The 21,655-nt window shown below is 43.5% G+C and overlaps 1 protein-coding gene across 4 annotated transcripts in view; it reads left to right on the top strand.

Moving 5' to 3' along the window:
- The first annotated feature begins 286 nt into the window (after positions 1-286).
- Positions 287-21,655, top strand: part of ubac2 (UBA domain containing 2) — a 153,880-nt gene continuing 132,511 nt past the window's right edge. For 2 of the 4 annotated variants that reach the window (XR_007957114.1, XR_007957115.1), the window contains exons 1-4: positions 336-371; positions 7,596-7,723; positions 10,926-11,045; positions 12,842-12,948. Coding sequence is in view for 2 of the 4 variants with exons in the window: in XM_052025627.1 (XP_051881587.1) it covers positions 341-371; positions 7,596-7,723; positions 10,926-11,045; positions 12,842-12,948 (386 nt within the window). In the remaining 2 variants the exon portion in view is untranslated. The other 2 variants (XM_052025627.1, XM_052025628.1) reach the window with 2 other exon arrangements.

Here is a 21,655-nt window from a genome sequence, read left to right on the forward strand (position 1 = left end):
ACGCGTGTCTGTCAGTTAGTGAGTGTGTCAGTGAGTGTGTCAGCACGCGTGTGTGTCAGTTAGTGAGTGTGTCAGTGAGTGTGTCAGCACGCGTGTGTGTCGGTTAGTGAGTGTGTCAGTGTTTCACTGGTGGGTGGGCAGTGTGGGCCCACGAAGGGGAGGGGCGTGGCGATCTGGGGGCGTGGCTTGGTTTCGTGAAGGGGCGTGGCTGGCAGAAGGGGCGGGGTTTCCCGTGGAGGCGCGGCCAAGCCGGCGGAGGGGCGTGGCCGGCGGTAGGGGCGGGGCGGGGCCGGGCTGGTGGAGGGGCGGGGTTACCCGTGGGGGCGGGGCCGGCGGGACGATGCTGAGCGGCACGGGCTCCAGCGGCCTGTGTGAGTACCGGGGCCCGGGGGGAGAGGCGGGGTCTGGCGGCGAGCGGCGCAGGCAAGGCTGCTGCTTCTGGGCCTCGGCGGGGAGGGCGCCTGTGAGCCCGGCGGTGTCCGGGGCCTGGGCGCCGGGCCTGCCCCCGCCTGCGGCCTGTGACAGGAGCCGGTGAGGTGGACTCGGCCGAGGGGCTGCTCCCTCACCCCGGGGGTCGCTCCCTCTCCCCGGGGCTCATCACTGCGGCTTCACATCCCGCCCCACGGCAACAGCCGGGGGCTGTCCTCCGGCTACTCCGCTCAGTGCGAGCGGCGGCGCTGAGGGAGCGCCGGTGGGGGAGGGGCGGTACTGAGGGAGCGCCGCATGGGGGGAGGGGAGCTGAGGGAGCGCCGCACAGTCCGAACAAAGCTGCTGAAGGAGCTCCGCATAATGGGGGGAGCTGAGGGAGCGCCGCACTGTGGGAGGGGCGGTACTGAGGGAGCGCCGCACAGGAGGAGAGGAGCTGAGGGAGCGCCGGTGGGGGAGGGGCGGTACTGAGGGAGCGCCGCACAGGAGGAGAGGAGCTGAGGGAGCGCCGGTGGGGGAGGGGCGGTACTGAGGGAGCGCCGCACAGGAGGAGAGGAGCTGAGGGAGCGCCGGTGGGGGAGGGGCGGTACTGAGGGAGCGCCGCATGGGGGGAGGGGAGCTGAGGGAGCGCTGCACAGTCCGAGCAAAGCTGCTGAGGGAGCTTCGCATAATGGGGGGAGCTGAGGGAGCGCCGCATTGTGGGAGGGGCAGTACTGAGGGAGCGCCGCACTGTGGGAGGGGCGGTACTGAGGGAGCACCCTATATTACCATCTCTGGGGCTCTTTTGTGCCCTGACTGATGACATGTACAACATCCTGCTGGTAGTGTGATTACTGTACAAGATCCCACTCCAGGACGTGGAAGGAATTCTCCCTGATCTCTTAGACCCAATTTTCACCCCAAACCAATGTCACTAACAACATATTTTCTGGTCCTTTGTTTCATTATTTATTATGGAAGCTTTCTGTGTACAAATTGTGGAGTTTCCTACATTTCAGCTTTATCAAAGTGTGATGCTGGCCATATACTGATGTGGAATACTCCATAGAAATGCTTTGTTTGAAGAGTGAAATGAAGATCTCTCTGTTTTCCTAGTCCATATTTATTCTTCACTCAAAATCACTTAAAATAAGTATGTTTGGACGTTACTCCATTGTTTATTGTGGGAACTTGAATGAAAATTGGCTGCTGTGTTTACTACATTACTGGAGTGTCTACCTTTCAAAAAATATATTAACTGGAGAGCTCCTGAAGTGGTTAAATAACGCGGGTCATTGAATAGTAATATTTTGATAATCCATACCTTCACATATTATTGTCAAGATAGAAAGATCCACAGATTTATTTAATAGTGTGATGGACTTTCAAACTATTTAAAGCATTTTAATGTAGGTTGGGTCCTTTGCTTATAGCTGCTTAATTTCCTTTGTGGGTGTTTGCAGAGTCAAACTGTTTGATGACATGTACAACATCCTGCTCATAGTATGATTACTGTGGAAGAAATGTGTATCTAAAACCATGTTTGCATGGGTGAAAAAATGTTAATTTTAACCATGACTTAAACACGCCTAAATGTATGTAAGCAGCAAATGCTGGAAACACTCAGCAGGTCAGGTGGCAGTGTGTGAAATAGATCATAGAGCCACATAGCACAGAAACAGGCCCTTCAGCCCAACTGGTCCATGCCGACCAAGATGCCCACCTAAGCTAATCTCATTTGCCTGCATTTGGCCCATAACCTTCTAAACTTTTCCTATCCATGTACCTGTCCAACTTTTAAAAGTTGTTATTGTACCTGCCTCAATCATTTCCTCTGGCAGCTCGTTCCACATGTAATACCACCCTTTGTTTTAAAAAATAAAAGTTGCCCCTCAAATTCCTATTAAATCTTTACGCTCTCACCTTAAACCTATGCCCTCTAGTTCTTGATTCCCCAGCCCTGGGAAAATGACTGAGTGCATTCACCCTATCTATACTCTCATGATTTTATACACCTCTATAAGGTCACCTCTCAGTCTTCTATGCTCAAAGGAAAAAAAGGTCCTAGCCTGTCCAACCTCTCCTCATAACACAGTCCCTCGAGTCTGGGCAGCATCCTTGTAAATCTTTTCTGCACTCTTTCCAGTTTAATAACATCTTTCCTATAGCAGGGTGACCAAAACTGAACACAATATTCCAAGTGCAGCCTCACCAGCGTCCTGTACAATCACACCTTGACCTCCCAACTTCTATATTCAGTGACTTGACTGATGAAGGCCAGCATGCCAAAAGCCGCCTTCACCACCTTGTTACCTGTGACTCCACTTTCAGAGAACCATGTACCTGAACTCCAAAGTCCTTCTGTTCTACAACACTCCCCAAGGCCCTACTGTTCAAGTCCTACCTTGATATGACTTTCCAAAATGTAACATCTTGCACATCTGAATTGAGAGCCAGCGAAAAGACAAGGGTTTGTGGGTGGGGGAAGGAGAACAAGGGGCAATGTATGTGATGGGGTGAGTTGTAGACCTCCTTAAATAATCACAGAGATATGTTGCAAGGCAGGAGATGATGGTGAAGAGATAAAGGCCGAGAGAAAGCATAAATGGGAATAGCAGAATCGTAACCAAGAGCTTTGTGCAAGAAAATGAGAATGTTTGTTGTGATGTAAAGTTGCTGATTCAGGACGGCTTAGAGTTAAAATGGGAAGGTGATATTGCTTTACACTTCAGTGAATCAGTGCAGGAAGTCGTAGTTGGACTGGTCAGAAAGAAAAAATTCTCCCCCACCTCTGAATCTTTTGCCAATTATCTCAAATCCCTGATAGCCAAATAGCATTTCCCTGGTACCATCAGTGAAAATACATGGCACAGATCCCACATGATTTTGAACACCTTTTCAAAGCTTCAGTTAACCTTCTCTGATCTTGGAAAAACAATCTTAGTTTTTCCAGTCTCTCTGCATAACTGAAACCTGTCACTCTCAATATTCTTCTAAATTTTACAAAGCACACCCTCCAAGACCTTCCCATCTTTCATAAAATGTGATGCAATAGTACTGAACAACTAAACAGTGCACTGAGGCTCAATCAGTGATATACAGCTATACAGAATTTTCAACTATCCCTTTGGCTCCACGGGTGCTGCCTGTCCTGTTGAGTTCCTCCAGCAATTTTCTTTATTCCTGCTGTGATGTACAGAGGTTTATCATAACTTTCTTATTTGCACACTTTATGCATCTATTTGCAAATTGTGCTTTTATGAGTTGAAATTAGTTTTTGAATCTCTGCAGCTTTGACACTTAATCTGTCCGCCAACGAAAATCAGCAATCAAACAGGTCTGTGGAATGTTGAATTATATTACCATAACATTAGGATGCAGGTTAGCAGAATGGCTCAATCAGACTGTCCTGTGTTCTCAAAATTAGATCGCTGATATCAAAGGACTGCTTGTTGAGTAAAGGCTGGAGAACCAGGGATTTTCAGCTTTATTTCAGTGATCTTGTACAGATAGACAGTATGGCAGTAATATATCTGAATAACTATGATGAATTAAATTGTGACAGTAGGGGGTAAAGAGGAAAGGAAAGATTGGCAATTCTTTGATGACCCAAAGTCTTCATAGAAGTACCTTACAGCCAATGACATACTTTTAAGGTATAGTCACTGTTGAAAGTAGGAAATATGGTCGCCAATTTGTACACAGCAAGCTCCCACGAATGACACTGATCATGACCAGATGTATTCTTCTTAGTGAGGTTTGTTGAGAGTTAAATATCGGCCAGGGATTTTTTCGTGTCCATCTGACTCCATATGGAGCTCCAGTTTCACATCTCCTCTGAAGGGAACGAGTGAGACAAGGTTTAGCTACTGAAAAATTTAAGGCAGGTATCAGGAAGATTTTCTTCCAGGCCTACTTGTGTTGACAAGTAGCTCCAGAACCTTTCATGGAACAAAGGGAGCGATCACTCTATTGGGAGTATTCGACAGACCTCCACCACCCCCCCGCCAATAGCAGCAGAGACACTGAGGAGCAGATCGGGAGGCAGATTTTGGAAAGGTGCAAAAATAGCAGGATTGTTGTCATGGGTGATTTCAACTTCCCTAATATTGATTAGCACCTCCTTAGTGTAAAGGGGATAGGTGGGGCAGAGTTTGTTAGGACTGTCCGGGAAGGAGTTCTGACACAGTATGCGGACAGGCTGACTAGAGGAGAGGCCATACTGGACCTGGTACTAGGCAATGAGCCTGATCAGGTTTCAGATCTGTCAGTGGGAGAGCATTTTGGAGACTGACCATAACTCCTTGACCTTTACCATGGCCTTGGAGAGGGATAGGAGCAGATGATACGGGAAAGTCTTTAATTGGGGGACGGGGAATTATGATGCTGTTAGGCAGGAACTTGGGAACGTAAACTGGGAACAGATGTTCTTGGGGAAGTGTACAACGGAAATGCGGAGGTTGTTTAGGGAGTACTTGCATGGTGTTCTTGATAGGCTTGTCCCATTGAGGCAGGGTAAGGATGGTAGAGTGAAGGTACCACGGTTGACAAGAGACGTAGAGTATCTTGTCAAGAGGAAGCTTACCCAATGTTTAGAAAGCACGATTCAGACAGGGCTCTGAATGAGTAGGCAGCAACAGGGTGGATGGAGTAAATGTGAGAAGATGTTAGGGTAGAGGTATGAGTATTTTTTTAAATGGTGAGAAATTGGTAAGTGTTGATCTTCAAAGGGTCACAGTTTCTGAAAGCTAACATGCAGGTGCAGCAGATGTTAGGAAGTCATGGTATGTTGGCCTTTACAGCAAGAGGATTTGAGTACAAAGGTAAAGACATCTTAAGAGAATCCTATAGAGTCTTGGTGAGACCACACCTAGCCTATTATGTACAATTTTGGTTTCCTTATCTAAAAATATATGTACTTGCTATGCAGGGAGTATGATGAAGGTTCACCACACTGGGGTGTCAGGTCTTTCATTTGTGGACTGATTGAACAGGCTAGGATTCTGTTCTTTAGAGTCTGAAAGAATACGAGGTGACCTCATTGAAATAAACTAAATTGTTAGAGGGCCCAGAAGGGTAGATAAAAGAAGAATGTTTACCCGGGCTGAGGAGTTGAAAACTAGGGGGTCACAGCCTCAGAATAAGGGGAAAGCCATTTAGGACTGAAGTGAGAAATTTCTTCACTCAAATGGTGGTGACTCTTTGGAGGGCTGTGGAGACTCAGTCATTGGTTTCATTCAAAAGAGAGAGAAATAGATTTGAGGATATTAAGAGAACCAAGGAGTCTGGGGACAGGGCAAAGAATGGTATTGATGAGGAAGATAAGCCATGATTTTGTTGAATTGCAGAGCAGGTGAGGGAATGGCCTCTTCCTGCTATTTTTTATGTTACACAAAAGGAGTCCATTTTTCATAGTTGTATATACCATCATGGATGAGTCAAGTGGAACTCATTTGCTAAAACTAGTTCAATGCTCTATTGGTTCAATTGCCACTCTGGAGAAACTGGGCCAGAAATAAGCCTAGCCAGTTGTTCCACTGTTGGGTGGGTGAATGCACCACTTGATGATGTCTGAGCTGCAGAGAGAAAACAATATCTTGCATTTATACAGTGTTCACAACCATATCCAAACAATTTTATACACTTGCATTTAGCCCTTAAACTGGACCACAGCTTCAATGTTTACAATTTTTAATGAAAAGTTGTAAATTTCCTTGCTCAGTAATCGATCACAGCTGGAAACTGCTCTTCATCGCATTCCACTTTTAACCTGTGCGGATATGGTACCTCTGTTAACCTTTTTGGAAATTTGCTAAGTAATAACAAGAACAGACCACTCACCCCTTCCAGTCTTGTCTGACATTCATTGAGATAATGGCAAGTAAGGGGGAGCTAGATAAACAGAAGAGAAAAAAGACATGTTAAACAGGGTGGAGACAAGTGGCAGAGCCGCACTTAAGGAGAAGCTCAATTCGCATCAAGGAGGAAGGAAAAGAAGAATTTCTCGATCTGGGGAGATGACGAGGGACGTGAGGAAGTTTGGAGCACAAATACATGCATTGGGCAATGTTTGTTTCTAGAGTATGTTCTTGGTTCCATAGCCCATAATATCTTGGTATAACAAGAACCCATCAAACATAAATTTGACTTTTCTGGTTGACACCCAGTTTCTATGCTTTGTGGGGAGAAAATTCCAGATTTTTTACTGCCCTTGTGTGAAGGAAATCCAGGATTCTATATTTGAATGGCCAAGCTCAAATTTGTTGTGCTCTCTGTATGGGACTTCTGCTCTGTCACTCTTTATAATATCTAAATTAAGTCAGCCGGCCAACTAATACGATGAAAGGGAGCAATACTCAGAAAACTTCATTTATGGTTAATATATTCAATATAACAAGGGAAAAGAGCAGGTCCAGGTACTGTCATACATGAGTAGGTGTGACAGCTGTTGATGATTTGAATGTAAATATAAATAAGCCCTTTTCAATGTTTTTGATGTTTTAAATCAAGAGTGATTACTGAAAAACTTTACTTCTTCACCCTAAGTTGACAAATTCTATTTGGGGGGCAAATGGGACCTCTTCCACATAGCAGTGCCTCTGTCAGTACTGTATTTTCTCAGTATTTTTGATAAAATTATTGCTGTGATATATATATAACAAAACAATGCCCATTGACCAGTAGATCACCTGCTTTTATGATGTTGCTGGAAAGATACCTTCTGCCTGTCATCAAAACCATCCAAATGGATCATCTTTTACATCCACTAGAGAGGGCAGTCTGGGCCTTGGTTTAATGTCTCATCCGGAAGGTCATCTGGCTGACAGTGTAGCACTCTTTTCGTATTGTTGGGAGTGCCTAGGTTTCATGTTCAAGTCTTCGAAGGAGAACTTGAACTCATGACTTTCTAACTTGGAGCTGATGATCCCACCCACTGATATTTAAATACCTCTCCAATTACTTCAGTGTGAATCAGTGCAGTAGAGCAGTGTATTATTTTCCTTTAATCAGCAGTCACTATGTTGCTAAGGTTTGTGATGAGGATGTTGACAGAAACAATTAAAATGAGTTGAATGCACAATAGGATGGGAGAATTATTATGGCTAATCCTATAAATCAGAGTGATAGTAAAGAAAAAAATCTGTGGTCAATCATTTGGTGCTATCTAATTTCCCCTTTTTGTTTTACAGATAAAGCCCCTCTTTCCAAGAGTCTTATGGTGGTGCTCAGTACTGTGGCCTTTATTTTAGCTGTGCCATTTCAGCAATATCAGAATTACTTTGTGTATAACTTAAAAGCAATTAAACAAGAGCATGAAGTAAGTTCATCCGTTCGGCATTGCTTCAAGTGTCTACAAAGTTTGTTTGTCGGCCCTTCTTAATTTGTGTCTCAATATTTAAAGTGACGATTTTATAGAGGTGTGCAAAGTCGTGATGGGTATTGAGGAAGCAAGGATAAGCCATTTCTATTGGTACAAGATTGAGAGTGATTGAGTTTAATGTGGAACCAGAGTAATAAATCTAAACAAAGCCATCTACAAAACTACGAGGCATGAGTTGATTCTGGTAGATTGGGATGCTCTATTAAAAGTTCTGACAACAAACAATGGCTATCATTTGAGGAATTAATGTGTAGTTAACAACGTATATCCTTTTTAAGGCATAAACAAGAATATTTAAAAGCGTATAGCCTCAAAGAAAAACACTTAGCATGTGGCCAAAAAGACCAGTAAACCTGAGGATTGGGAACATTTCAGAATTCACCAAAGAAGGACTGTCCTCCCTGTGGATTCAAGGGAGAAAGTAGACATGTGCTGGTTGTGGAGGGAAGATCTCAGAGGAAGTGAGATTTGTTACTGTCTGGGAAACAATGACCTTATGAGTCTGACCTTCTCTTCTAGCCATGGTTTTTCTTGTCAAAAGTTAAATTCCAAGAAGTTTCAGCTCAAAAATTAAGTTTCTGTTTATTTCATCTAACCCCCAGCAACAGATCAAGTCAAACTGAAACAAAAACAGAAAATGGTGGACACATTGAACAGGTCAGGCAGCAGCTGTGGAAACAGAAGCAGAGTTAACCTGAAACATCAAATCTGACTTCCTTTCCACACATGCTGCCTTGACGTTTCTGCACTTTCTGCTTTTGTTTCAGATTTTCTGTGTCTGCAGTATTTTTTATTCTCATATCTGCACAGTGTAAATTTCTATTGTAAACTATTTTTGAAATGTGAAGCTTTTTACTTATTACCTCACCAAGGCCATAAGTTGTACTTTTTGGGGTTACTCTAATCAAATGAAATATAGTAAGGCTGAAGGAGTCTCGTGTTGAGAAAAGTAATCATAAAATTGTCTGGTACATTTTATAAGTAATACTGTCATTAAAGTTTATAAGGCCCTTTTACATCTATCTTGCTTTGTTCCTTCAAGAAATATGTAAAACCATCTCTTCAATTGTCTTTGTCTCCATGTGTCACATTTTCTGTGATGGTTGCGGCTTTGAAGTATTTTCCACCTTTCTATGCTGAGGTTGCTTTCATAGACAGCTTTAGAGCTAAAATAATTTCATTATCAAAAAATATGGATCCCGTTTTTCTGGGTTGTATTGAAGGTTTTGTAGTCCCTACTATAAGCAATTATCCCCTGTAGTATTTTATCAATGCAATAGTTTCCACTCTAAGCCTGTGGAGCTGTGGAGGTTGTTATTGATACTGTAACTTCTCTGTTAAATAACTCATGTCTGGTTAAAAAAACAAATTGCTGGTGGAACTGAGCAGGTCAAGCAGCATCTGCTTGACCCACTGAATACCTCTAGCAGTTTGTATTTTGCTCCAGATTCCAGCATCTGCCGTCTCCTGTATCTTCATGTCTGGTTAAGTTGATTAGTTTAAGTATCCCACTGAGCAAGAGCAAAATAACCCAAAGTTTGTTAGATTCATTGGACAGCAAGGAGAGCATGCCTTATGAAAGCAGGTTGAGGGAACTTGGCCTTTTCTCCTTGGAGCGACGGAGGATGACGGGGGACCTGATGGAGGTATATAAGGTGATGAGAGGCATTGATTGGGTAGATAGAGGCTTTTTCCTAGGCCTGAAATGGTTGCCACAAGAGGACATAGGTTTAAGGTGCTGGGGAGTAGGTGTAGGGGAGATGTCAGGGGTAAGTTTTTTACTCAGAGTGGTGAGTGCCTGGAATGGGCTACTGACAACAGTGGTGGAGGCAGATACGATAGGGTCTTTTAAGAGACTTTTAGATGGGTATATGGAGCTTAGAAAAATAGAGGGCTGGGTCTCTAAGGTAGCGACACGTGCGGCACAGCTTTGTGGGCCGAAGGGCCTGAATTGTGTTGTAGGTTTTCTATGTTTCTAGATTCTAGTAAGCAACAAACAAATGTCATGAAACTGTCCATCCAGATTTCTCAAATTTTCTCCAAATTTGCATTTAAACATCATTAAAAAAAAGATGAATTTACATCAAAATATATTTTTCCCCCCAACACTGTCTCCGGCCACTATTTCCTTCCTTTCCTCTGGATCAGCTAACAACATAACAAACACAAGCATCTCAACCGATTGAAAATAGAAAATAAATTGCTGATCCATAAAGAAGCCACTTAACTGCTTTCCTGACGCAAGTCTGTCAGATACCAGCTGGCTTCATTTAGAAGCTAAACATCAATAGGAGGAACTTCCAACTCAAATTGGTATCGGGATATATATAGTAAGCCCTTTGTGTCGCAGTATCTCCATTCCATTTTAAAGCCATAAATAAAATATGTGGTGCTCAGGAGATTTTACTTTGTGCCTCTGTTAGCAGTCCTGTCCCTGAAGTGGACAATGTTTTGTTTTTGGGGTGGGGGGGGGGGGGGTCAGCAGTGGGACTGGGACCAGTGAACCTGTTGCTGGAGAAAAGTCAGAGAGCATTTTCATGGATCAGCCTGCATCTTGATGGAGGATATCTGAAATTAAAAGCATTTCTTTCACCCCTAACAACACTTTTGGTTGTATGATTATATCAGTATGCACAAGGAATGTAATCATAAAGTGCTTGAAAATAACTTCCAAAATACAATAATGGGAAAATTAAATATCCCCTGTGAAATTTAGAAAATATTACCTGGTGAAAAGTGAATTAATTCCAGCTACATGAAGAAATTATAATTGTATAAAAAGATGGACATTAGGCAGGTAGCAATAGACTAGTTAGTCTTGTTAAACCAGCATCATGCTCATGGTGGCTGGAGCATTGTAAACAATGCCCTCCATCTTATGCTCTCCTCTCCCTCCATCAGCCTCAGCCCCCCTCCACCGCCTTTCCTTCTCTCTCTTCCTTGTATCCATTTCTCCCTCCCTCCATCTTCTTCCTTTTTTATCCTCATTCTCTCCATTACTCCTGTTCTGTCCTTTCTCCTTTCGTCTTCCTCCGTTTGCCTTTCTTCCCCACCCCACCCCTCAAACAGGAGTAATTGTTCATCATATGAAAGATCCTTGAATTGTAATTTTCAATCTGTAATTTTTGATCTCTTTCAGATATGGAGAATTATCTTTGCCAGGATTGTTTGCCTTGACCTCAAGGACGTGTTCTGTAGTTGCCTTCTTATCTACAATTTTAGAATTTTTGAAAGAAGATATGGCAGCCGAAAATTTGCAGTATGTTTCATTTTACAGCAGTTATATTTTTATCTTATAAACTGTTATAAACTGGAAAAGCTTACTTCTTGGTTCAGTCTGAAATCCCCACTGCTCATCACTGAAGTAACATCTTTTGCATGTACTTGAGAAGGAAAACGAGGCCTCAGTTTAACATCCTGTCAATAGATGCTACCACTCACAGTGCAACACCTTCTCTGTGCTAGGCTGCAGTGTCAGCCTAGATGTTTAGTTTGAGTCTCTGGAGGGGGATTTAAATCTCAATCATATGACTCAGGCAAAAGTATTACCAACTGAGCCATAGTTTACATGGCGGATTCGCCCTTACCTACATTCCTATCTCTGGAATCTCCTTTTCATCCCTCCGACGACCTATTTGTCCCACTGCCGTCTGGCAAGCGGTACCGGAGCATCTGGGCCAGAACTACTAGACTGTACAACAGTTTTTTCCCTCAGGCTGTCAGGCTCCTGAATACCCTGGAGACAGTTTCAGACAAATGACACGTCAAAAGCCCTGGTTTGCACAACGGCGTATAAGAACTTTGGCCGCTGCTGATCATGTTTATACAATTAGTGTAACACACTGAGTTTTGTGTTTTCTTCATCCAACTCAGTTTTGCACTAACTCTGCACTAAATTTGTATTCTGTATATACCGTTTTTTGCACTATTTGTACTTGCACAATTTTGTTTTTGTTTTTGTCAGTGTTTATTGGATGTCTTCTGTTTTATGTATGTCCTCTGTTGTGTGAGTCTGAGGGAAATGACATTTCATTCCGCCATGTGTTTTTATAGCATATGGATGAATGACAATAAAGTAACTTGAACTTGGGATTCCTGTAGGGTTAGTGTGAGTGGGTGCTTGATGGTCAGCGCAGATTTGGTGAGGTGAAGGGCCTGTTTCCATGATCTATGACTCTGACGTCGGGCCTGACCTATGTATTTCCACCAATTTCTCTTTTATTCAACAGTGCTTTGTTGAAATAACTAAAGTGTGAGAAATTAAAATGGAAATGTTGGGCACTTACTATTTTAAAGAAGTTAGTTCAGAGATGTGGGTGTTGCTCTTCCAGATTTTAACAAAAGGCTTGTAGTTTTAGCTTCCACATTTGTTGCCTGTCTCTGCACTGTTATGTAGGTGGCAATGAGTCACTTTCTTGAGCTGCTGCAGTCTGTGTGGTGAAGGTACTCTCTCAGTGTTGCTGGGGTGAGGGTCCCTGGGTTTAGATGTACATGTACAGGACAGGATGGTATAAAACTTGGAAAGAACTTGCAGGGTTCAGTTTCCATGCAACTGCAACCTTTTTCAGGTTTAGGAGGTCCTTTTGAAGAACTCAGTGAGCTGTTGAAATAGAACCATAAAGTCACGTAGTACGGAAACAGGTTCTCCATTCGTCAACCATCAAGCACCCATTTACGCTAAACCTACTCTAATTCCATTTTATTCATCACACATTCAACTCCCCCAAGATTCTAGCACTCGCCTACACACTATGAGCAATTCACAGTGGTCAGTACTACATCTTTGGAATATGAGGCGAAACCAGAGCACTCGGAGGAAACCCATGCAGTTACAGGGAGAACATGCAAACTCCACACAGACAGCGCTACTGTCAAGATTGAACCCGGGCCACTGGAGCTGCACGACTGTGCCGCCCCGTAGATTTGTGAATAAGGCGGATTACGAGTTTGGGAAGAGTAGGCTAACATGGTAGAAGCTGCAAGTAATTAATTAAATGTGTTAAATATCTGTAACTGTGGTTGGTTACATGGAAGATTGTTATCTCTTTCCTTTAGTCCTTCCTTCTGGGCAGCTGGGTGCTGTCTGCACTGATGGACTTGCTGCTCGTGGAAGCCCTGCATCATACGCTTGACATGTCTGTGAACATCTTGCCATCTGGTTTGTAAGTTAATAGTCTTTTCTTGCTTTGTTTTCTAGACAAATTATCCTTCCCACTTCAAAATGTAATCATGTAGGTTAAAGTGCCCATTGACTATAAGAATGAGAGAGTGTTGCATTTTTGGAGATGTTATGTTTTGCATGAGATGTTAAAGAAAGGGAAGACTTGTATTGTTAGCTTCGGTCACAGCCTCGGAATGTCAATAAAGCGTAGTTTCTGTAAAACAGGAAATAATCAGAATCAGGTTTATTATCACTGACATACGTTGTGAAATTTGTTGTTTTGCGGCAGCAGTACAGTGCAAGACACAAAGACATAAAAATGACTATAAGTTACAAAAATAAATAGTGCAAAAGAGGAATAACGAGGTAGTGTTCTTGGGTTCATGGATCGTTCAGAAATCTGATGGAGGAGGGGAAGAAGCTGTTCCTGAAACGCTGAGTGTGGGTCTTCAGGCTCCTGTACCTCCTCCCCGATGGTAGTAACGTGAAGAGGACATGTCCCGGATGGTGAGGATCGTTAATGATGGATGTCACTGCCTTGAGGCACCGCCTCTTAAAGATGTCCTCAATGGCGGGGCGGGCTGTGCCCGTGTTGGAGCTGGCTGAGTCTTCAATCCTCTGCAGCCTCCTTCAATCCTCTGCAGCCTCCTTCAATCCTGCACATTGGAACCTCCATACCAGGTGGTGATGCAACCAGTCAGAATGCTCTCCACCGTACATCTGTAGAAATTTGCAAGAGTCTTTGGTGACATACCAAATCTCCTCAAACTCCTAATGAAGTGGAGCTGCTGGTGTGCCTTCTTTGTGATTGCATCAATGTGTTGGGCCAATCAATTTGTACATAGAAAGTTCCCATAAAGGTATCAATCTGTATGTCTTTGGGGTGTGAGAGGAAACTGGAACACCCAGAGGAAACTTACACAGCCACATGCAAACTCCATACTGGCAGCACTGAAGGACAGGCTTAAAGATGGGTTACTGGAGCTGAGAGGCAACATAGTTAATTAAAGATCTGGTAATCAAGGAACCTTTCAGAAAAAGTGATCATATCATGACAGAATTTTATATCAAGATTGAAAGTAATTTAGGTCTGACAATAAGCATGCAATGACTAATATTTAAAGAATTAATACACAGTTTAGAAAACTAATAAGATAGTAAAGAATTACTGAGCTGTGGCAGCTAAAAATGAAACTCCTTCCAAGATAAGAGGGTGCATCAATAAGATAAGACCCAGCCAGCTTCCAGAGCATTCATCAGTTGCTCATCAGAATGGTAGTGCTACAGACATCTGTCCAGCCCAGTTTGTGGAAAACAAAGGCTTTTGCACCACCATCATGCAGAAAATCAAACTGAGCAAAAGAAGCTGGAAAAACTCCAGGAAAAAAACATGAAAAGTGACAAATGCAGCAACGCAAGATGAGGGAGCTGAGGACGTTGATTATGGACTTTAGTAAGGTGTTTGACAAGGTCCCTCATGGTAGGTTAATAGGAAGATTAAGATGCATGGGATCCATGGTGAATTGGCAGATTGGATTCAGAATTGGCTTGCCCATAGAAGACAGAGGGTAGTGACGGAAGGTTGTTATTTCTGGCTGGAAGTCTGTGACCAGTGATGTTCTGCAAGGATAGGTGCTGGGTCCTCAGTTGTTTGTGTTATACAGTATATAAATGACTTGGATGAAGATGTATGTCTGCCCTCTTGTATTTTTCCACCCTGGGAAAAAGATTCTGGCTGTCTACCCTATCTACGCCTCTCATAATTTTATAAACTTCTGTCAGGTCTCCCCTCAGCCTCTGATGCTCCAGAGAAAAGGTAAGATAAGATATCTTTATTAGTCACATGTACATAGAAACACACAGTGAAATGCATCTTTTGCGTAGAGCGTTCTGGGGGCAGCCCGCAAGTGTCGCCATGCTTCCGGTGCCAACGTAGCATGCCCACAACTTCTTAACCCGGAGGTCTTTGGAATGTGGGAGGAAACCAGAGCACCCAGAGGAAACCCACGCAGACACAGGGAGAACATACAAACTCCTTACAGACAGCTGCTAGAATTGAACCTGGATCTCTGGCGCTGTAATAGTGTTGCACTAACTGCTACACTAGGTTTGTCCAACCTCTCCTTGTAGCTAATACTCTCTAATCGAGGCAGCATCCTGATAAACCTCTTCTGAACCCTCTCCAAGCCTCCACATCCTTACTGTAATGGAGTGACCAGAACTGCATGCAATAACTGCCCCTCAACCAATGTTTTATACAACTGCAACCCATGCAGACCAATGGAGAACAACAGATCAAGAGTGAATGAGGAGATGAAAGAAATTTGCATTAATTACAAAATAGTATTGAAAACATTAACGAGAGTGAAAGTTGACATAGCCTCAAAACCTGATGACCTGTATGCCGAGGTTTTGAAAGAGGTGGCTATGGAGATAGTGGACACATGTTTGTCATCTTCCAAAATTCCATCGATTCTCAAACAGTTCCCACACGTTGGATGGCACTATTTAAGAGAAAAAGAAGGAGAGAGAATGGAGAGCTGACATCATTAGCATTGAAAATGCACAAATCTTTTCTTAAGGAAGTGGTGACTGGGCACTCAGAAAATAATCAGATTTGGCAGAGTCAGTATGGACTTTTGAAAGGGAAATTTGTTTGACAAATCTGTTAGTGGTTATAAAAATAGAGAATGTTGCAAACTCGGGTCAGAGTACATCTGTGTAAAGTGAAACAGAATTAATGTTTCAGGTTGAAGATCCTTCTGTTGGAGGTTATTATGAGCAGATTAAATAAGGGAAAACCAGTTCATTTGCAGACTTTTAGAAGGTCTTTGTTAAGGTGCATGTGAGCTTATTAAACAAAATTAGAGTGTATGGTAATGGGTTTAATAGCAGGACAAATCTCCAACAAATTACTGCTCGATCCACCACCTCTCAATCATCAGCAAAGTGATGAAAGATGTTTTTGATAATGCCATCAAGTGGAACTTACTTACGAACCTGCTCAGTGATGCCTACTTTGAGTTTGCTAGAACTATTGTGCTCCAGACCTTACTACGTCCTTTGTCCAAGCATTTACCGAAGTGCTGAATTTCAGAGATAAGGTGAGAGTGACTGCCTTTGACATTAAGGCAGCAATTTGACCAACTGTGATATCAAGGAGCTCTGGTAAAACTAAAGTCAATGGACACCAAAGGGAAAACACTCCAATTATTGAAGTCATACCTCGCATAAAGGAAGACACAGTAATTGTTGGTCGTCATTCCAACCCAGAACATCACTACAGGAGTTGTTTAAGTTAGTATCTTAGGTCCAACCATCTTCACTGTTGAATCGGGAATCTGCCTTCCGTCTTGAGGCCAGATGTTGGAATGTTCCCTAATATTGTACAATGTTCAATTCCATTTGCAACATCTCAACAAATAAAGCAGTTCTTGTCTGCATGCAGCAAGCTCTGGACAACATTCAGACGTGTGCTGATAAGTGGTAAGTAACATTTACACCAAAAGAATGCCAGGGAATGACCATCTTCAACAAGCGAGAATTTGACCACCCACCCTTGACATTCAATGGTGTTATCATGGCTGAGTCCCCTTCATTAACATTCTAAAGGTCACCATTGTCCTGATATTCATCTGGATCAGCCACATAAATACTATGGCTACATCAGCAGTTCAGAGGCTCATGAATGACTCAAACCACTACTGAATGCTGGTCAGGTCTGAGGGGGCTGAGTGGTCTACTCCTGATATGCTTAAGTTTTAGAACATAGAACAGCACAGCATGGGCCCTTCAGCCCACGATGTTATGCCGACCTATTATAAACCTTATACACATTCTATCTATTCCCCCTCTCTACTTCACCTCCCATAACCCTCAATTTTTCTTTCATCCATGTGCCTATCTAAGAGTCTCTTAAATAACTCTATCGTATCAGCCCCTACCATCCACCCCACCCCCCCAGTAGTGCATTCCAGGCACCCAGCACTGTGTAAAAAAACCTACCTCTGACATCCCCTGAACTTTCCTCCACACACCTTAAACAGGTGACCTCTAGTATTGGCCATTACTGCCCTGGGGAAAAGATGCTGGCTGTCCACTCTGTCTATGCCTCATAATCTTATAAACCTCTATCAAGTCTCCTCTTATCCTTATTCTCTCTAAGGAGAAAAGCCCTAACTTGCTCGGCCTCTCCTCATAAGACATGTTCTCCAATCCAGGCAACATTCTTGTAAATCTCCTCTGCACCCTCTCCAAAGCGTCCTCATCCTTCCTATAGTATGGCGACCAGAACTGAACACAATATTCCAGATGTGGTCTAACTAGGGCCTTATAGACCTGCAACGTTACCTCTGTACTCTTGAACTCAATCCCCTGGCTAATGAAGGCCAGCACACCATATGCCTTTTTAACCACCCTATCAACTTGTGTGGCACTTGAGGAATCTATGTACTAGAACCCCAAGATCTCTCTGTTCCTCTACACTGCTGAGAATCCTGTCATTTACCATGTACTCTGCCTTCAAGTTAAATCTTCCAAAATGTTTCACTTCACACTTCTCTGGATTGAACTCCATCTGTCACTTCTCTACCCAGCTCTGCATTCTGTCAATATCCCATTGTAACCTATGACAACCTTCTGTACTATCTACTATACCACCAACTTTCGTGTCATTTGCAGACTTACCAACCCACCCTTCCACTTCATCCAAATCATTTATAAAAATCACAAAGAGCAGGGGTCCCAGAATAGATCCCTGAGGAACACCATTAGTCACTGACCTACTGGTCTAATAGTCCCCTTCAACAACCATTCTCTGCCTCCTGTGAGCAAGCCAATTCCAAATCCACTCAGCCAATTTTCTATGGATCCCATACCTCATGACCCTCTGGATGAGCCTATCATGGGGAACCTTGTCAAATGCCTTGCTAAAATCCATATACTGTATACCACATCCACCACGCTACCTTCATCAATCTGTCTTGTCACTTCCTCGAAAAACTCTATTAGGTTTGTAAGGCATGACCTGCCCTTCACAAAGCCATGTTGACTGTCCCTTAGAAGACTGTGAGTCTCCAAATGCTCATAAATCTAGTCCCTAAGTATCCTCTCCAATAGCTTGCCCACCACCGATGTAAGACTAACTGGTCTATAATTCCCAGGATTATCCCTTTTACCTTTCTTGAACAATGGAACAACATTTGCCATCCTCCAATCCTCCGGTACCACTCCTGTGGCCAGGGAGGACTCAAAGATCATTGTTAACGCTCCAGCAATCTCCTCCCATTGTACCTTGGGGTATATCCTATCCGACCCTGGGGACTTATCTATCCTAATGCTTTTTAGTAGCTCCAACACTGCTTTTTTCTTAACCTCAACATGCTCCAACACATTTGCCTGTTCTCCCCTTCTTCTAAGTCCCTCTCCTCAGTGAACACTGAAGCAAAGTATTCATATAGGACCTTCTCTGGCTCCCTACCTCCTCCGCCTCACATTTTTCCCCCTTATCACGGAGCGGTCCTACCCTCACCCTAGTCATCCTCTTGCTCCTCACATATGTATAGAACGCCTTAGGATTTTCCTTAATCCTACTTGCCAAGGCCTTCTCACGCCGCCTTCTAGCTCTCCTAAGTCCCTTCTTAAGCTCCTTCCTGGCTACATTATAACTCTCAAGAGGCCTGACTGATTTTTGCTTCCTAACCCTTAAATAAGCTTTCTTCTTCCTCTTGACTAAATCTTCCACCTCTTGTTAACCATGGTTCCTTCACCCTACCATCCTTTCCTTGTCTCAGTGGGACAAACCTATCTAGAATCCCATGCAAGTGGTCCCTAAACAATCGCAGCATTTCTGCAGTGCATTTACCAGAGAACATCTGTTTGCAATTTACTCTCCCAAGTTCCTGCCTAATACCATCGTAATTTGCCTTCCCCCAATTAAATACTTTACCATATTGTCTGCTCCTATCCTTGTCGATGGCTATGCTAAAAGTCAGGGAGTTGTGGTCACTGTCCCTGAAATGTTTGCCCACTGAGAGGTCTGTCACCTGACTTGGCTCATTACCTAGTACCAGATCCACCATGGCCTCTCCTCTAGTCGGCCAGTCTACATAATGTGTCAGGAATCCTTCCTGTACACACCTAACCAATCCTGCCCCATCTCAACCTTTTGCACTTAGGAGATGCCAATCAATATTGGGAAAGTTGAAGTCACCCATGACAACAACCCTGCTATTTTTGCACCTTTGTAAAATCTGCCTACTTATTTGCTCCTCACTGTCCCGGTGGCTATTTGGGGGCCTATAGAATACCCTCAATAAAGTGATTGCTCCCTTCCTGTTTCTAACTTCCACCCACACTGACTCAATAGATGATCTCTCTATGATGTTCTCCCTTTCTACAGCTGTGATCCTTTCCCTAATTAGCAATGCCAGCCCCAACCCAACCCCCCTCCATGTCTTTTGTAACATCTAAGTCCTGGAACCTCAAGCAGCCACCCTCTCCTTGCTACAGTCAAGTCTCTGTAATGGCCACAATATCGTAATTCCCTGTACTGATCCATGCTCTAAGTTCATCAGCCTTATTCTTAACACTTCTCGCATTAAAGTAAACACATTTCAACCCATCTAACTGACTGCATTTATGCCCTATCCCCTGCCTATCCTTCTCTGTGCACATCTCATCTACTTCTACATCAACTGATCCATCAACTAATCTAACACTCTGGTTCCCATCCCCCTGCCAACCTAGTTCAAACTCTCCCCAGCAGCTCCAGCAAACCTGCCCGCAAGGATATTGGTCCTTCTCGAATTCAAGTGTAACCCGTCTCTTCTGTACAGGTCGTATCTACCCCAGAAGAGATCCCAATGATCCACAAATCTTGACCCCTGCACCAACTCCTTAGCCGCTCATTTATCTGCCTTATCCTCCTATTCTTTCCCTGCCTAGCGCGTGACACAAGCAGCAATCCAGAGGTTACTACCCTTGAGGTCCTGCTTTAACTTCCTTCCTAACTCCCAAAACTCACTCTTCAGGGCCTCATCCCTCATCTTACCTATGTTGTTGGTGCCTTAATGGAATTTGCATGTTCTTAATTGAATTTGTTGCATTCTCAAATCTGTGAAGCCACTGCTAGTTGGTAACATTGCAAAACCTTGATGCTTAATCATCTTCCTTGTTCAAAATTGAAACTCAGGAGCAGATATCATGGTGAATAAGAACATAATAAATACAAGTAGAAATAGGCTCAATGGTAATTTGAGCCTACTTCACCATTCAATGACTGATCTTAGCCTCAGCACCACTTCTCTGTCTGTTCCCCATAATCCTTGACTCTCTATGTACCAAAAATCTATCTCAATCTTCAATGTAGTCAATTTATCAATCTCCACAGCTCTCCACGACAGAGGATTCCAAATTTTCATGATACTGAGGAAAGTTAATCTTCCTCATTCTGTTTTAAATGATTGACCTCCTGGTTCTAGATACCATCCCCCCCACCAACTTCTCTGTAAAGCCTCCTTAGAATCTCATATAAGTAAATAAGAATGCTCTCATTCATCTAAACTCCAATGAGTATTGGGCCAACCTGCTATACTTTCCTGAAAGAAATCAACCTGTCGAGAGGGTTGAGAGTTTCAAGTTCCTTGGAGTGAACATCACCAATAGCCTGTGATGGTCCAACCACATGGACACCACAGCCAAGAAAACTCACCAGTGCCTCTACTTCCTCAGGAGGCTAAAGAAATTTGGCATGTCCCCTTTGAAACTCACCAACTTTTATCCATGCACGATAAAAAGCATCCTATCTGGATGCATCACGGCTTGGTATGGCAACTGCTTTGCCCGGGACCACAAGCAACTGCAGAGAGTTGTGGGCACAGGCCAGCACATCACGGAATCCAGCCTCCCCTCCGTGGACTCTGTCTGTACCTCTTGCTGCCTTGGTGAAGCAGCCAGCATAACCAAAGACCCCACCCACCCGGATCATTCTCTCTTCTCCCCTCTCCCATCAGGCAGAAGATACAGGAGCCTGAGGGCACATACCACCGGGCTCAAGGACAGCTCCTGTCCCACTGTGATAAGACTATTGAACGGTTCCCTTGTACGATGAGATGGACTCTTGACCTCACAATCTACCTTGTTATGACCTTGCACCTTATTGTCTACCTGCAATGCACTTCCCTGTAGCTGTGACACTTTACTCTGCATTCTGTTATTGTTTTACCCTGTACTACCTCAATGCACTGTGTAATGAATTGATCTGTGCGAACGGTCTACAAGACAAGTTTTTCACTGTACCTCAGTACAAGTGACAATAATAAACCAATACCAATACCAACCTAGTGAATGAACTACCTTCTGTGTAAGTATACCCATCCTTAAATCAAGTGACAAAGAATGTGTTCAGTACTTCAGATAAATTCTCACCAATACACTGTGAAGTGGTGCATTGTGAAAACTTATACTAGAGTGCACATTACAGCCTTGCTACAACTTTTAAATAATTGACCCTTTTTATTAAATAAAGGGCTTGCTGTTTTCAACATGATGATCCTTCACTTTGTGGGACAGAACTGGCCCATTGGTGATCCGGGTTTAGCTGATCCATTCATATCAATCCTCCTGCAACCTTGTCCCATCAAAGCATTCAACTAGTTCTCAAATGTTTCCATCTTTTATGCCTTAACTGTTATGTCTAAAAATCCTTC

Source organism: Pristis pectinata, chromosome 11 (assembly GCF_009764475.1).
Source record: "Pristis pectinata isolate sPriPec2 chromosome 11, sPriPec2.1.pri, whole genome shotgun sequence".
NCBI lineage: Eukaryota > Metazoa > Chordata > Chondrichthyes > Rhinopristiformes > Pristidae > Pristis > Pristis pectinata.